General features: G+C 42.0%; 1 protein-coding gene across 1 annotated transcript; it reads right to left on the bottom strand.

Annotated features, from left to right (window-relative positions):
* Positions 1–1,537: 1,537 nt before the first annotated feature.
* On the bottom strand, positions 1,538–11,304 carry calr3a (calreticulin 3a). The gene is made up of 9 exons (XM_046392267.1): positions 11,077–11,304; positions 10,067–10,168; positions 8,130–8,333; positions 7,875–7,969; positions 7,560–7,769; positions 5,620–5,733; positions 4,891–5,034; positions 4,623–4,715; positions 1,538–2,432 (listed from the first exon to the last, which is right to left on the bottom strand). Exons 1-9 carry the CDS (start codon positions 11,168–11,170, stop codon positions 2,208–2,210), a joined length of 1,281 nt encoding a protein of 426 aa, XP_046248223.1. The 5' UTR covers positions 11,171–11,304; the 3' UTR covers positions 1,538–2,207.
* Between the last annotated feature and the right edge of the window lie 6,124 nt (positions 11,305–17,428).

The following is a 17,428-nucleotide window of genomic DNA, read 5'->3' as shown; positions in this document are numbered from 1 at the left end:
TTAAAAAATAGATACATGGAATCAGAAAACTTTGGGTACCTTTTACTTTTTAAAACTTTAAAAAAAACATCATGGACAACAAACATGACAGGACAACAAAAACAAAATCAATCTGAATGGGCACAAACTCAAACCCATTTGCTGAACTGGTCACTTCCATTACCTGCAGAAAAGGCATGTGACGAGGGGGTCAGAAGTAGACAACACTTAAAGGGCTCGCAGGCCTTTGTCCATTAAAGGGGTTGTCCAACTTGTTGGGGAAATCACAGGAGTCAGTTCTGAAGGTCAAAATCAAAACCGAAGAGGTCGTGATTTTTATGAGTCAAGTTTCAAAAATACAGGATTCTTTTTTTTTTAAAAAATGATTCAGTTTCCTTGGTTTTTACAGTATGAGCAAATATGCAGAAATCAAATAAGCAAACAAAAACGTGTTTGTGCGTTTTCCATAATGAGCAATAGCATTCCTTTTATCAGAAGGCATCACTATGATGTCATCAGACTTGTCAAAGCTCATCAAGAACCACAGCCAGTAAAATTCTCTGAATGTTTCACCCATATTATGGTTTTGTACATTTATGACAGCACAGGCACATGTGTGCTCTGCTACATGTTTCAACTGTGGCTGATAATTTAGTTAAAACCTAGAGTGGGCCATTAAATGGATTACTTGCCATGTGCCAAGTGGTAAAGCCAAGCACAAAAGAGGCACTCAAGGAAAGCAGATCATCCAAGATCGCAAATTTTACCCAAAGGCGTCTTCTTTCTGTATCTCCACCATGAGAATTCAAAATATTTTCTCAGCTAGGTATAATCTGAATCATTTGTATTCGATATAATGGTTCTCTTCATTCAAATTTTTCTGATGCAGACAGAACTGCAGCGACCAGGATGATGAATACCGGTTTAATACTTCACTCTGGTCACATTCCACAGGCTTTGTTATTCCTTCTGCCGCAAATTCAGAAAATGTTTGTAAAAATTTAACCCCACGACTCTTTGAATGAGGGCCAAAACTTGTCTGTGGTATTAAGTATCACAATTTGCCAAAGTGATACAGAGCTGACATCAAATGCTTACTATTTGACCAGACATTCCCTGATCTCACTTACATCCAATGCCAAAGGCCATCTTTGTACAGACAGTTACGAGAGGCATTGCCACCTTCTTAACACAAGTTTTATGACAAGTTCCACACTAAGATCATTTGATGATAACCGAGCCGATCTGAAATCTGTCATGCAGGCCATGAGGTGTGGCTTAAGGCTCAGACAGATTATTTTCTCAAAGAAAGTGGCAGCAATGAATGAAAATAGGGTAATAACAACAAAGTCCCCAAATAAGGTCAATTTATTGATTTGGTTACCTGTGCTGAAACTCAGGTATCATTTTGGTAATTTTGGCAATCCCGGGAATCGGAAGACACCCCACCCTGATGGGCACCATGTGTCGGTTTTAATACCTTTGTATCACCCTTTCCACACACTGAAATAAAACATTCACACATCCATAACCAACATTAAAAACAGGTATCAGCTTGTTAAGAGAAGCCTCGATTTATTCACTGAAACTCAAACACAGTGTGTGCCCATGGAGCAGTAACTCATTCAGAACAATGAAAATATGAGGATTGTAAAAATCACAGTTTGTCTAATGCAGTCACCACTGTCAAACACACATCACACAGATGGCAAATGTCCAAAATCAGAGCTTTGGGAAGTGACAGGGAATGAATGTAATGATTGGCTGAACAGGGAGTCAATTAAAAGACAAACAGTACTCATCACACAGGAGAAATAAAAGTGTAGAAACCATACATCACACACCCTTGATTGAGTGGACATCCAACAAATGCAACAAGAAAAGTGAACTGACTGTGTGAGTAACAGCAGGATACATACCATGGGACAGACCACATTCAGTAAATCACAATAAATTAGAAAATTCTCAACCAAAGCAGACGCACAAACAAAAGGAAGAACAAAAACCATATGTAAACCCTTCTCCTGTCTGATTCGAAGGCTAGAAAAAGCAAGGGAATCAATATAAAATCAGTCTGACCTGACCCCAGCTTCCATCCCTTCCCCACCCCTACACCTGAATAAAAAGCTGCTGGAAGAAATGCCAGAGTCCATAGGGCTTTTGCTGAATTTTGCTGTTAGTCTAAACCTGTCAAGAGAAGCACACAGCAGTCAACTAGGTCCTTTCCTCTACAACTCGTCCTTCTGTTTTGCCTCGCTCTCCTCCTCCTCTGTCCCAGCGTCCTCGTCTGTCTCCTCATCATGCTCGCCATCTTCCTCTGCCTCCTCATCCTCCTCCTCATCATCATCTTCCTCATCCTCTTCCTTCTCAGTGTCCTTCTTGCTCTTCTCCTCCTCCTCCCTTAGTTTCCTCTCCACGTCATCTTGCTCCTCCTTCATTTTCTTCTCTGGTCCCTGGTGCATAAAGAAAGCAAGTTGTTTCAATGTTTTGAACCAGTGTATGGTGGTTAATTCAACAGTGATTAATATCTTTTGATGGGTATTCTCCAAATAAGTGCAAATATTTCTATTTTGCTGTGATGACACTTTTTTGTCACACTGTAGAATGCTGTTTCTATGGTTCAAATTTATGTTTCTAACCTTTTGGACTCAGAAAAGTATTTTCTTCACGTAAAATAAATATCTCACTATAAATGCATGTCTTTTTCATGGCAAGCATGCAGATTGAACATGCATTCTTGGATACTTGGGCCAAGTGTATGCATGAAATTCAAGGTAGTACAGAAACAATGATGTGACTTCTGGCTGGCTTCTCACTTGCCATGTTCATAAGGGGTGCTTTCAGTTCCAGAACAAGGGAAATACAGGACATTCACAAAGTATTCGCACCGCTTTGCTTTTTCCACATTTTGTTATGTTACAGTCTCATTCCAAATTGAACTCGATTAAATTTCTCCCTCAAAATTCTACACAAAATACCTCATGATGACAAAGTAAAACAACTTTGCTTGAATTTTTTGCAAATTTATTAAAAATGAAAAACAAAAAATGTAACATAAGTATTCACACCCTTTGCCATGACACTCCATGACAGGTGCATCCTGTTTCCATTGATCATCCTTCAGAGGTTTCTACACCTCAAGTTGAGTCCAACTGTGGTAAATTCAGTTGATTGGACATGATTTGGAAAGGCACACACCATAAGCCCTCACAGTTGACAGTGCATGTCAGATCACAAACCAAGCCATGAAGTCAAAGACCTATACCTCTGAGACAGGATTGTGTTGAGGCACAGATCTGGGGGAGGGTACAGAAAGATTTCTGCAGCATTAAAGGTCCCAAAGAACACAGTGGCCTCCATAATATGTAAGTGGAAGATGTTTGGAGCCACCAGGACTCTTTCTAGAGCCAGCCGCCCAACTAAACTGAGTGATTGGGGTAGAAGGGCTTTAGTCAGGGAGGTGACCAAGAACCCAATGATCACTCTGACAGAGCTCCAGCATTGCTCTGTGGAGAGGGAAGAACCTTCAAGAAGGACAACCATTTCTGCAGCACTCCACCAATCAGGCCTGTATGGTAGAGTGGCCAGACAGAAGTCACTCCTCAGTAAAATGCATATGAAAGCCTGAGTTTGCCAAATGGCACCTGAAGGACTCTCAGACCACCAGAAACAAAATTCTCTGGTCTGATGAAACAAAGATTGAACTCTTTGGCATGAATGACAAGCGTCATGTCTGGAGGAAACCAGGCACTGCTCATCACCTGGCCAATACCATTCCTACTGTGAAGCATGGTGGTGGTAGCATCATGCTGTGGGGATGTTTTGTGGCAGCAGGAACAGGGAGACCAGTAAGGGTCGAGGGAAAGATGACTGCAGCAATGTACAGAGACATCCTTGATGACAACCTGCTCGATTGGGAGAGTGGGAGAAACTGCCCAAAAATAAGTGTGCCAAGCTTATAGGATCATATTCAAAAAGACTTGAGGCTGTAATTGCTGCCAAAGGGGCTTCAACAAAGTATTGATCACAGGGTGTGAATACCTATGTACGTGTTATATTTTTGTTTTTTTATTTTTAATAAATTTGCAAAAAATTCAAGCAAACTTATTTCACTTTGTCATTATGGGGTGTTTTGTGTAGAGAAAAAAAAAGAATTTAATCCATTTTGGAATGAGACTGTAACATGAACATTGTGAATTTTGTGAATACTTTCCAGATGCACTGTACATGATGCACTGTTGCATTTTAAATTTGTTTGTCCTGTTTGTGTTCACAAACAATAATGAGGTAACAGAACATGACACATCATACAGTAATGATTTTGGGGATTATTCTGTGAGATCACCATTGTACTTTTTAATGAACTGACAAAGGCCCGAGCACAACAGCTTTTGACCTATCAAGGAAAACACCTGCACTGGTGAGAATGGGCTACATGTCACCGTGATTACCAAATGATTTGCATAAATATACACAGCTTTTACACCTTTATTAAAAGAGAACTTATGGATGTAATTATTTTTGACTTTTAGAAACCCAACAAACACAGAAGCTTGTTATGAAAACATCTTGTTTTGTTCAGTCTTGTATTTACGGTATAGTTTACAGTAGACTTTATATAAAGCATTCAAGTATAGTCCTACCTTAGTAGCTCCCCAGGTTTCCTTCCCAAATTCCTCAGCTTCTTTGACATCATCAGTGATCATGAAGTTGTCAAAGATGGTACCAGATTTAACCTGAGCAACACACACATAAACATTATTTATTCAAGGAATTCACATGAATGATTATTCAATTTTATCTTGTTTCAATTCCACTACATGATACTACAACGTCAAACAACTTTGTATATACATTTAGGTCCCATATTTCCATTAATACAACTGTTAGTGGGTGAGTAGTAATCATTACCTGCCACAGATCCAGGCCCAGTACTCCAATGTTATCAAACTTGTACATGGTGGCGTCATGAGTGTACTCTGGGTTGTCAATCTCAGGATGGACCCAGGCTCCCTTGTAGTCAGGGTTGTCAATCTGCTTAGGTTTCCATTCACCCTGCAAACCAACACAAGAGGGGTTAGGGTTAGGATTAGGATTAGGTTCAAAATATTACCTCCCCCCCCCTTTAAAAATACATAGATTCATTTACTCTCACAAAAATTGGCAAAAAAAAAACAAGAATCATTTCCAGTGTCCGTCAGTTGAAGACCCTTAGGCAACTTCCATCCCGCAGTACATTACATACGTGCATCTGATGTTGCTCAGCACTGGAAGAGTCCCCAGTCCGTCAATTAACCTGTCAACCTCTGGCAATGAGCCAAAAACTCCCGTGACTCACACCTGTCTTACTGAATCAAATTATTGTCCAATTCCATCTCCTCCTCTCCATCTAGTTAAGTATCTAGTTATCACTCGAGATGTTCTTTAGGCATCTGTTCAAACGGATATAGGTTCTTAAAAATAACAATTTGTAAGAACACACTAAACAATAATAAGCTAATTATGCCTAATGCAATTTTAATGTCAAGCCCCCCACCGTCTGCTACAAAGAATTCTGGTCCTTTGACCAATATAGTTGACGACCCCCAATCTTGTCTATAAAAGAACACAGCCCATGTCCTTGGGCCATAAAAACCTCACCTTATACTCTGGGTTGGTGATCATAGGGGGTTCCCACTCTCCGTCCATGTCCTCATCCCAGTCGTCAGGCTTCTTCGAATCAGGGTCAGGGATGGTCTCTGGCTTGTCCCAGTCCTGGAAGACAGCAAAACTGAAGTTACAACTTTATAACATTATGCGTATCATAAAATGGGAAGGCAATTTTAGCCATGTAAATAGTCTACCTACACTGTCATTGCACTATTCCACAGATTCACTGCTATTGTATTGTAAGTATTTTTTATTTTTTATCCTCATCTTATATAGTATCTTCTATGTTCTTACTGCCCCCATGTGGTTTTTACTCCAATATGTTAGGTGTTTGTTGTGTACTTGAGAGCAAAGACTAACCAGAGTCAAATTCCTTGTTTGTATACGCAAACTTGGCCAATAAAGCTGATTCTGATTCTTTAGGTGCTTTAAGCAATAGCATGATATGCCATATGTAGGCAAATATCAAAACCTAGGATGTTGCTGCAAAGAAGATACAAATTCTAAAACACAGGTCTATACAATCAGCACATTTTCATGGTGGACGACTGAGGCGTTCCTGAGATGTCATGTTCACTGGGACAATATACAGTCTAAGAGCATATGGACGTCGAACAGCCCAAAAACATAATGCCTCTGGCCACAGCTATCAATGGTGTGGAGGCATGAAACAAAAGAACTGGACAAGAACACGTGTCTATTTGGAGAAACTTGGTACAAACGTGTGTGACAAAACTCATAACTCCTGTGTGTTCCATGTTAGCAGATGGGAAATGGGCCAAACTAAAAACTCAAACTGAACATCAAATAATTTCTTGCAAAAGATGGTTTCTGTCATTTTAGTTCCTATCATGCTGAAGTGTGCTCCAGTTCATTTTCCGATAAGTCTGGCTTTAATCAATCAATTTTAGTCAATGCATATGAAGATGTTGTCCAGATTAGAGCTGATGATTTAAACATGCATCTGGTTTAACACTCATCTTATTTCTCAATCATGTGCCTCCTCTGTCCTCCTGCTGTTTACCTGGAAATCGATCTCAGCTTTCCATCTTGAAAGATCAATTTAACCAAATGCATCTTGAGGAGAGAGGAGTGAGGAGACAGGAGGCTTGTCAGGAGAGCTTTAATGAAGTCTCTTTGGCACCCGTCATGTATAAGAGAGGTGATACACACAGCTGGTATGAACAAGCCATGTCAGGAACAGGACTCTAATATATATAAATATTCCTTTTGTATTCCTCAGCTGTATTTGTTATCAAAGATGACCAAATGTGCATTCAGCATTATGCCCTTGTGTGTGTATAGCTCATAAGGCGCAGTTCTAACTATATTCCGTAACGTCACCTCACCTTGCCGTTACATATGCCGCATTACGCCAGAGTGCGAATTAATAGCAAATAAGTTGTCATTAATGTTGTGCTCTTCTGACAAAGATCCTGAAATACAGCTGCACGCTGTAGCAAAACAAAGGCCAGATGATGGAACATCGCCTCGTGATATTTCACTGACTTTCTAAAATGACAGCTCTGAAGCAGGAAGAAGAAAACGATGCCAGTAACAATGTAAATCACACATAAAGTCAGACTTTATCTGCAATCATATAAGCAGTACTCTGCCAGTCATATTGAAACCAAAATCCACAAGGTTGGGTTAATTGGTTTATGTAAAAATAAAGAGTATACTGTTATTCAACGCAACTTTATCCCGGATTAACAAATCAGTCCTCAAACTATGCTCAAAGAACCAATTTAGCTGGATGAACACGAACAGGATAATTTTAATAAGAATAAGAAAACCATATCTGAAACACCAGACTGAAGGATCAGGGTCAGGAAGAAAGTTTCAAAAGATCCAAGAGTTTCAAATATTGTATACTGCGAATACTATTAAGCTGAAAACTCGAGAGACGATAAGTTAAACTGATCTCCTACCTCAGGCTTCGTGTCGCTGGGATCATCGATCTTGGCTCTGTCGTCCCAGTCACTAGGTTTCTTGGCCTCTGGGTCCTTGATCTTCTTAGAGGGCAGCATGTCCCAGTCATCCTCCAGGGAACCAGATTCCACCTTCTCGTTGTCGATCTTCACCTCGTATGTCTGGTCTGGATTCAGAATGAGTGTGTACAGGTGGGTCAGCTCGTCATCCTAGAGAGAGCAGAGAGAAGCAATTCAGCGTGTGCAAGAATCTTTAAATTCATCTTCACCGAAGTCAAAAATCAAATTATTCAACAGGCTTTACGTTGTAACTACCTTGCATTTGAGGTCTTTCTTGATGAGGTGGTTCTGGCCCTTGTAGTTGAAGATCACATGAACCTTCTTTGTGCTGTATCCACATATGTCAGGTCCTGGAAACACGTTTAATATCAAGTTATTTATTACTTTTTTATCTAAAATTACAGATGAATAGCTGAATGTAAAAATGACTTGTCGGGCATCTTTCCGAGTCCTCCCTCTCAGTAAAAGGAGGTTAGGCGTCGGTACCTCTACAAGACAAACGTGACTCACCAAACATGATGTAATACTGAGAGTCTCCATGCATGTTGCTCTGGTCGAGGTCAGAGGGGAAGATCTTGACGTAGCCGCCTCCGCAGTCAATCTTCTGTTCATGCTTGACAGTGAACTGGATGACCAGGGGCTTTCCCTTGTTGCTGAAAGGCTCAAAGCGGGCCGACAGGGCATAAAAGCGGGCGTCCTGGCTCGTCTGGATACCTGGTAAAGTTGCAGTTGGGATAAATAATGTGCATTTTTAGGTTTGTGTCCGGTAGATGAGCCTCATGTCAAAAATGTAGTTTTATGTTAAATATTCTTAAATAAATTAGTGTTTTATCGAATTCCCAAAGGGTAAACCTGGGGCCAGGGAGTCAGCTTGTGTGCTTATGCTCCAGTACACTCTGAGGGGGATCATGTCCACCTCAAAACTGACAAAATATCATGACTACAAGGAAGGAGGGGAAGAGGAAGTGAGGGAGGTGAGGGTGAGCGAGGGGAGAGAGACAGAGAGCCTCATGTAGCTGTTCAACTCTTGATAGCAATCAGTCCAAAGCCTAAACTCAATCATAATTCATTTGAGAGTCTCGTTCTTAGCCTTTCACACCCAACCTGGAAAACAGTGTGGCCAATTTCAATTGTTACAGTATACCACCCTCCCGAGAAAAACACTCGACTCTACTGCCCTCCTAAAAAAAAGAAAATGATAAAGCAAAAGAGATTAGCACTACGGTACACACATAGCTCAAATTTCAAGTCCCTAAAGACTTTCCAACTAATCCAGAATGCCACTGCACGTGTACTGGCAAAAACTCATATTAGACAGTATATTTCTCATGTATTGGCTTCTCTACACTGGCTGTAAAAACAGACTTTAAAATACTCCTCCTCACATTACAAAGCTCTAAACGGTCAAGTGCCATCTTATCTCAAAGAGCTCATAGTACCTTATTATCCGACCAGAACTCTACGCTCCCAGGATGCAGGGTTACTTGTGGTTCCTAGAGTCAGCAAAACTAGAACAGGAACCAGAGCCTGTAGTTTTCAAGCTTCCTTCCTATGGAATCAACTTCTGGCTTAAGTCCAGGAGTCAGACACTCTCTATGTTCAAGAGTAGGCTTAAAACTTTCCTTTTTAATAAAGCCTATAGTTAGTCCTGGGTAAGGCTGACCCCTATGTATGCTACTATAAGCTTAGGCCACTGGGGATCTCCCATGATGCACTGAGCTTCTCTCTCCTCCTCTAACTCTCCTTCCACACATATTCATGTCCCATCAATGCATGTCACTAACTGATTTCCCTGCTTGGTCATAGGGGTTTTGTTGGGTCTCTCTAAAAATCAAATTAAAGGGTTCAGTCTTGACCTTCTCTAATTGGAAAGTGTCTTGAGACAACTGTTGTTCTGATTTGGTGCTATATAAATAAACTGAATAGAAAAAATACCTACAGGAGTTATCCTGTGGCTTCACACACAGTTACGACTGTCATGATACTGAAATCATGTTTCTCTAATCCAGTGTTTTGTTGTTTTTTTTTGTGGGCCTTGCCCTGCATGTTTTAGATGTTTCACTGGTCAAACACACCTGAGAAATTGATGTTTAAAAATGCTCTATTTCCCATTGATGGCCATTTACATGAGGTTAAAATTTAAAATTATTGTCAAAAATTAAATTTTGAGATAAAATTCTGTAATTCATTCATAATTTTTTTAATTTATTTTCATTAATTGCATTCATAAATTTGAGGTAGAGGACGTTGCTATGATGTTATGTAAAGCCCTTTGAGAACTGAGACAAAGTGGATATAACCTGAACATATACTTACATGCAAATTCTTTGTCTGTTAAGTGGCTGTACTGCATGCAGGTTATAAACATGGACCTCTTTCACCAACATTTACATATACCAATATTTGAGATATACCAATATTTGACTCTGTGACAAAATAAGAAATACCTTTATCAGCTTCTGCATCCCCATAGAACTTTCCAGCGCTCAGTTTCCACTGGCCATAGTCGGACTTGTGCTTTGACTCGACCCATCGGCTCGACCATCCATCTGAAACATAGCAATCCAACTCACTTACTTCCTGTTTGTTAACCTACATGACAGCATGTTATATACATATGCACATGCCTAGGGACAATGTAGAGCAGCCAATTAACCTAATGTGCATGTTTTTGGTATTGTGGGAGGAAGCCGGAGTACCCGGAGAAAACCCATCAGGCACAGAGAGAACATGCAAACTCCACATAGAAGGGCCCAGACCGGGATTCGAACCTGGAACCCTCTTGCTATGAGGCAACAGTGCTAACCACTGCACCACCTACCGCCCCCTGCACGGTAGTACCATACATGATGGGGGTTTTGGTGGGTTGAGTGTCTCATTCATAACTGATTTACAACTATTACTTGTGGTCTAGTCTACATATTAGTCTGGATTACTTAAATCTGATCTTGATGGCTAACAGGGATACATAGGGGTTACATTTCCTATCAAAGACCTGCTTTTAACCTAACTGATTGGGTACATAAAGGACAGTAAGCAGGTAGAGTAGTTGTAACAGAACAAACTATTAACAGCACTGCAGCAGAACTGGATTTCACCTTGAAGCCCTAAATGAGGCTCAGCGCAATATCAAAAGTGAAACAAAATTTGGACTCACATATGCCTGTGAATCGTAGTGTTCCCAATATCCCAATAAATTCAGACAGAGTCCATTTAAACATATTAATATGTTTACTACTGCTTTACTTAAGGCGATTCGACTATAATTTTCAAGTTAAAATCTCCAGACACAACATTAATAACATTACTGCTGTAATGTGGAAACGCTACGTTTTTTGAATCCTTTAAAAGGCCAAATACTAAAGAGAACTTACCATTTACCCGAAGACAGTTAAACCTATCACTTTCACAACACAATCAGTGAAACACAGGACAACATGGAACTGGCCATACGCACCTCCATCCACAAACTGTTCCTTGAAGTACACGGTGGCTTCAGTAGTGACGGCTATCGACGCAAAAACTGCAAGAACTGCGACTGGAAGCTTCATGCTGGTAGGTTCTGTTCGGCGCCAGAGGGATGAAGAAAAGAGATTTGAGGTGAAATTAGCTAATAACGCCTGAACGAACTGTGACCTGTGAATTTTAACAGCGACGAGCCCCCCCTGCACAGATGGCCACAGCTCATTGGGCGAGCGTCTCGCCAATGAAATGAGACCACGAGTTACTTTTCGGAAACGCTCGGTTTGCATCGGATGGAATTCGGAGGAAGGCGGGTGCGAGAAGCGAGACCCCTCTCCTGTTACATTCTCGGACAACTGGGCTGAATCCTGCGGTACATCCCAGTCATGGCCGTAGCCACCATTGAGTTCCTCAAGGTCCGGGCCGCGGTGTTTTTTCTGAGGTGCATATAGTAAAATTGTTGTATTCCGCTTAGTTGCTGCAAAGATCTTTTATAACGCGGATGTCTCCCTTCACATCGCTTGTGTCATTGCGTGTTTGTGTAGGTCTGTAGGAGGGTGAATGAGCTGAGGAGTGAGAGCTTAACCATTAATACAAGATCTTTGATCAACGCGGAAGTTTTTGGGCCATGTCTGTGGAGCCAAGTCAGGGCCAGAATTTTCATTAATTTGAAATAAACAATTTGAACCCGAATCTCGATTTTGAACTTTGAAAAATACAACATTGTGCTTAAACTAAAAGTAAGTGTAAGAAAAGCTTTTTTTTCAGTTTAAATATAATTTTTATTCAGCTTGGATATTCTTTGAATAAATTATCTTTTTTCAATTTTTACAAAGAAGGCTGAGGGCCTTCCTCTGTCACATTGCCTTCGTGGAACATGAGTACTGTGAGAAGTATGACTCCACACTTTCTATACACCATATTCACCTTATGGGCAGTGAAAAAACTGAGGCCACTGATAAGGTTCTGTTTTGCAAGCCGTTTCAAACTGAAATTGGCGCCAGTTGCAGTATAAGAGGAAGTTTTAAGTCTACTCTTAAATATAGAGAGGGTGTCCGCCTCCCAGACTGAAACCGGAAGATGGTTCCATAGTAGAGGAGCTTGATAACTAAAGGCTCTGGTTCCCAATCTGCTTTTGAGGACTCTAGGAACCAAAAGCAGCCTTGCATTTTGGGAACGTAAAGCTCTGGTGGGATAATAGGGTACTATTAACTCTTTAAGATAGGATGATGCCTGACCGTTCAGGGCTTTATATCTGAGGAGGAGAATTTTAAAATCTATCCTGAATTTCACAGGTAGCCAATGTAGAGAAGCCAGAACAGGAGAAATATGATCTCTCATGCTGGTTCTTGTTAGTAATCATCCAGCAGTGTTCTGGATTAGCTGGAGAGTCTTTATAGATTTATTGGGGCAGCCTGATAGAAGGGAGTTACAGTAAATAGGACTGAAACCAACTTAGTGCAGATCCTTTATTGCCAGTTAAGTGTTCCAAGATTCAAGATTCAAGAGTCTTTATTGTAATTATGCAAGCATAACGAAATTTTGTGAAGATTCTCAGCTTCAAAACACACTTATAAATAGAAAAAGTTAAAATTGCACACCTTAGAAAAAAAATATAAAAATATAAAATGCAAAGTACAAAATACAGAGTGAGGTAGATAAAAACAAAGTGCACTTAGTGCCAGACTATGTGTATGAGTGTTTCACTGTAGGGGGGTTATTGCTTTAACAGCTCTGGGGAAGAAGCTGTCCCTGAGTCTGTTGGTGCTGGTTTTAATGTTCTTGTACCGCTTTCCTGATGGAAGCGGTGCAAACAGTTCGTTGCCCAGGTGGGTGGGGTCTGTGGCAATGAGTCTTGCCTTCTTCTGGACTCGTGCAGTGTAAACTGAGTCCAGTTCTGGTAGACTGCAGCCCACAATCCTCTGTGCTGTCTTCACCACTCGGGCTAAGTCCTTCTTGTCCTGTGCTGTGCAACTGCCATACCACACAGTCACACTGAGACACAGGATGCTTTCTATTGTGGCTCTGTAAAAGTTCACGAGCAGCTGAGTAGACAGTCCAGTCCGTTTCAACTTCCTGAGAAAGAAGAGCCGTTACTGGGCCTTTTTCACCAGGTGTGAGGCGTTCACTGACCAGGAGAGGTCAGAGGAGATGTGGATGCCCAGGAACTTAATGCTGTCCACCCGCTCAACCGCCTCCCCAAGTATACAGACGGGAGCGTGATCGGTCTTCCTGGATCTCCTGTAGTCCACTATGACCTCCTTGGTTTTGCTGATGTTCAGGATGAGGTTGTTCCTGGAACACCACTGTGTCAGGTTCTGGACCTCGTCTCTGTAGTGGGTCTCATCATTGTTAGATATGAGACCCACCACAGTGGTGTCGTCCGCGAACTTGGCGACCATGTTTGTGGGGTGGATAGCAGAGCAGTCGTGTGTGTACAGTGTGAATAAGGCAGGGCTGAGTACACAACCCTGCAGCGTGCCAGTGTTGAGGATCAGTGGGGTAGATGTAGACTCCTCTATCCTCACCACCTGGGGCCTGTTGGTGAGGAAGTCCCTGATCCAGGAGCAGAGTGAGTCTGACAAACCCAGGTTGTGGAGTTTCAGGGCCAACATGTCTGGGGGGACAGTGTTGAAAGCCGAGCTGAAGTCCACAAATAGCATCCTGACATAGGTGTTAGGATGCTGCAGGTGAGTCAGTGCCGTGTGAAGTGCTATCGAGACGGCATCCTCCGTAGAACGGTTCTCCCTGTAGGCGAACTGCAGACTGTCCAGGCCAACGAGGATGGCGTCCTTGATGTATCTCAGGAGGATCCTTTCGAAGCACTTCATGATAACCGGGGTCAGAGCGACAGGTCGGTAATCGTTGAGGCAGGTGATGGTTGATTTCTTTGGCACAGGCACAATGATGGAGGACTTCAGGCACACAGGGACCGTGGACAGCTGTATGGACAGGTTGAAGATGTCCAGGAAGACTCCTGCCAGTTGGTCAGCGCATGACTTCAGTGTGCGCCCTGACACCTTATCTGGACCTGCAGCCTTGTTGGTGTTGATCCTCCTCAGAGCGGAGGTCACTTGGTGCAGCTGCAGGACGAGAGGCTGCTGCTGCACCTCTGGCTGAGGAAGGTGTGCAGTTCTTCTGCTGCTCGGGGAGTCGAAGCGTGCGAAGAAACTGTTTAAGGTGTCAGGCAGGGTCGGGTCATGGCTGACCTGCTGGTCATTCCGCTTGTAGTCCGTGATGGTCCTGATGCCTTTCCACATGTTACGTGGATCGTTGTCGTTGAAGTGCTCCTCAGTGCGCTGCTTGTGCCTGTGTTTAGCCAGCTGTATGCCCTTTTTCAGTTCTTTCCGGGCCCTGCTGTAAGCCAGCCTGTCTCCTGACCTATAGGCTACATCCCAGGCTTTTAGCAGGGGCCACACTGTGCCGTCCACCCATGGTTTTTGATTAGGAAAAACCGTGATTGTCTTTGTGGGTAGGACAGCATCAGTACAGAAGTGAAAATAGGACAACACAGCTGACGTGTATTCGTCCAGGTCAGCGTCTGCTTTGAACACTCCCCAGTCTGTGTGCTCAAAGCAGTCCTGTAGGGCTGAGGAAGCCTCCTCAGTCCAAACCTGGAAGGTTCTGGTGGTGGGTTTGGTCCTGCAAATCAGAGGTCTGTAGGCAGGGATCAGCTCCACGGAGATGTGTAATCTCCGTGTGTAATAAAAATGTGTAATAAAATAGAATGGTCAGTAGTGTCAAATGCAGCACTAAGGTCTAACAGTACAAGGACAGAGATGAGTCCCTCATCTGATACCAGGTTGAAAATCCTCAGATAAACTATTACTATGCAGAAAGTCAAGTAGCTGATTGGCAACTATTTTCTCAAGGATCTAGGAGAGAAATGGAAGGTTAGATATTGGTCTGCAGTTGCTTAAAATGTCTGGATCAAATGCTTTTTAAGGAGAGGTTTGACTACAGCTACTGTAAAGGACTGGGGTACATAGCCTGTTATCAGGGACAGATTGATCATGTCTAATAGACAGGTGCTAAGTAAGGGTAAAGTTTCTTTGAGAGGGTTGGTAGGGATGGGGTCTAAGAGGCATGTTGTTGGCTTGGATGAAAATATAAATCTCCGTCAGCCTGGCTACAGTGCTGAACAGAATCCTGGGGTTATTCTTGTTATCCTCAATTAATTTTGAGGAATAGGTTGCTCTGGCAGTCCGTAGGGCCTTCCTATATGATTTAAGGCTGTCTTGCCATATTGACAGAGATTCTGTTAGTTTGGAGGAACGCCATTTCCTTTTAAGTTTTTGCACATTTTGCTTTAGTATGCAATCCTGAGTATTATACCATGGTGCTTGTCTCATCGGCTTTATGTGCTTCTTTTTGAGCGGGGCAATAGAGTCGAGTGTTATCCTTAGTGAGCTTGCAGCACTGTCCACAAAATTTGATCGATCAGTCGACCGAATCAATTCAATCAATTTGAGAGGGTCTACAATTGGCATAAGACTTTTCTTTAGTATTGTTATGTTCTGCGGTACTGGGACATGATACTGAGGTAAACAACAACAGAATCGCTTCCTTAAATTTAGCCACAGCACTATCAGACAGGTATCTAGTGTAGGAGCTTTTTCTTGGTGATATGTAGTCAAGTAATACAAATTCAAAAGTTATTCAACAATGGTCAGACAGAAGAGGATTTTGTTCAAAGACTATTAAATGTTCTACATCTATACCATCTATACCAGAACAAGGTCAAGAGTGTGATTGAAGCAATGAGTGGGTTTATGTACACACTGACAGAAGCTGATTGAATCTAATAAAAAGATAAATGCTGCGCAAAAGCTATCATTACTATCATCCACGTGGATGTTGAAATCGCCAATAGTAATTACTTTATTAGTTTTAAGGACGAGACTCGATAGGAACTATGAAAATTCCAGTAGAAATTCAGAGTATGGGCCAGGAGTGCAGTACACTACAACACTATTGAATTGCACTTTTTTCCAGGTAGGGTGTGAGAGACTAAGAATAAGGCTTTTGAATGAATGGTCGTTGACTTTGGGCTTTGGATTGAATGATAGGTTTGGGTCAAAAAGGGCTACAACCCCACCTCCTCAGCCAGTGTCCGGAGGAATGTGAGTATTAATGTGACTTTGGGGAGTGGATTCATTTAAGCTGACATATTCTTCTGGCCGAAGCCAGGTTTCACTTAAACAAAATAAATCTATATTATTGTCCAATATTAATTCATTTACTAGTACAGCTTTAGATGAGAGAGATCTAATATTTAACAGTCCACATTTAATTCTCCTGTTTGTTGTAGCTGTGGAGGTTCAATTAATTTAAGTGGTCGGGGGACAGACACAGTCTCTATGGGATATTGGGTGGGTAACTGTAATGGAAGCACAGAGAGGCGTGTAGGACTGCAACTCTGCCTCCTGGTCTCAACTCTGGGTTGTCAGGGTTTTAGTTTAATAAGAAAGTCAGATTTGAGACCAGGTCTTCCCCAAAAGGTCTGCCAATTATCTACAAAGCCCAAATTGTTTGCTGGACACCACCTCGACAGCCAGCGATTGAATGATGACATGCGGCTAAACATATCATCACTGGTCAGATTGGGTAGGGTAATTTTACTGTATTTACGCTTATCCTTAGTCAGCAGTTTTAGATAAGCTTAAGGAGAGCAGATAATTAGAACACGCAAACTCCGCGCAGAAGGGATTCGAACCTGAAACCCTCTTGCTGTTAGGTGAGAGTGCCAACTGCTGCACCACCTCGCATTTCAAATCGTGTGTTTGTACACGGAGTTTGAGCAAAATGCTCAGACGCAAATATAAATTCACAGATGAATTACAGAAAAGGTTTCCGTGATTTCGCCTTGGTCGGGATCCACGGGCGGCTGAGTGTAAGACCTGGCATGTAGGCTACGTTAGAGTTCTCCACTGGCCTAAAATTCCAGATCGACTCGAAAAAGAGCGGGATATAACCAAAATAAGGCTGCGCAATGTACACGTTTGTTTGAATGTTTGTCTTGATGCAGGCTATTAATAAGCTTGTCGCATGAGACACGGAGTCGCACAGTGTATAAAAACAACTTTTTAACCATAAATCGTAGCTTACTTTTTTCTTGATGTTGAGCTGTTCCACTTGGGTGTCTTTTCGGGGTCTTTAAACATTAAATCCGTACCGATAGATCAACATTGGACCAGCTGTGTCTTGCCTTGACAATGTGACTCCAAAAAATAGTCCGAATCAGCACCACGGACAGCGCTGAGTGGTCCCCGTCTACTCCCTGTCACACAAACACACACTGCTGCAGCTAAAAGACAGACTTTCTCAGGAAATCTGGACTAAGTGAT

This window comes from Scatophagus argus, chromosome 6 (assembly GCF_020382885.2).
Source record: "Scatophagus argus isolate fScaArg1 chromosome 6, fScaArg1.pri, whole genome shotgun sequence".
In the NCBI taxonomy this organism is placed as follows: domain Eukaryota; kingdom Metazoa; phylum Chordata; class Actinopteri; family Scatophagidae; genus Scatophagus; species Scatophagus argus.
The sequence above is the reverse complement of the archived record's forward strand: the minus strand, read 5'-3'. Positions and strand labels throughout refer to the sequence as shown.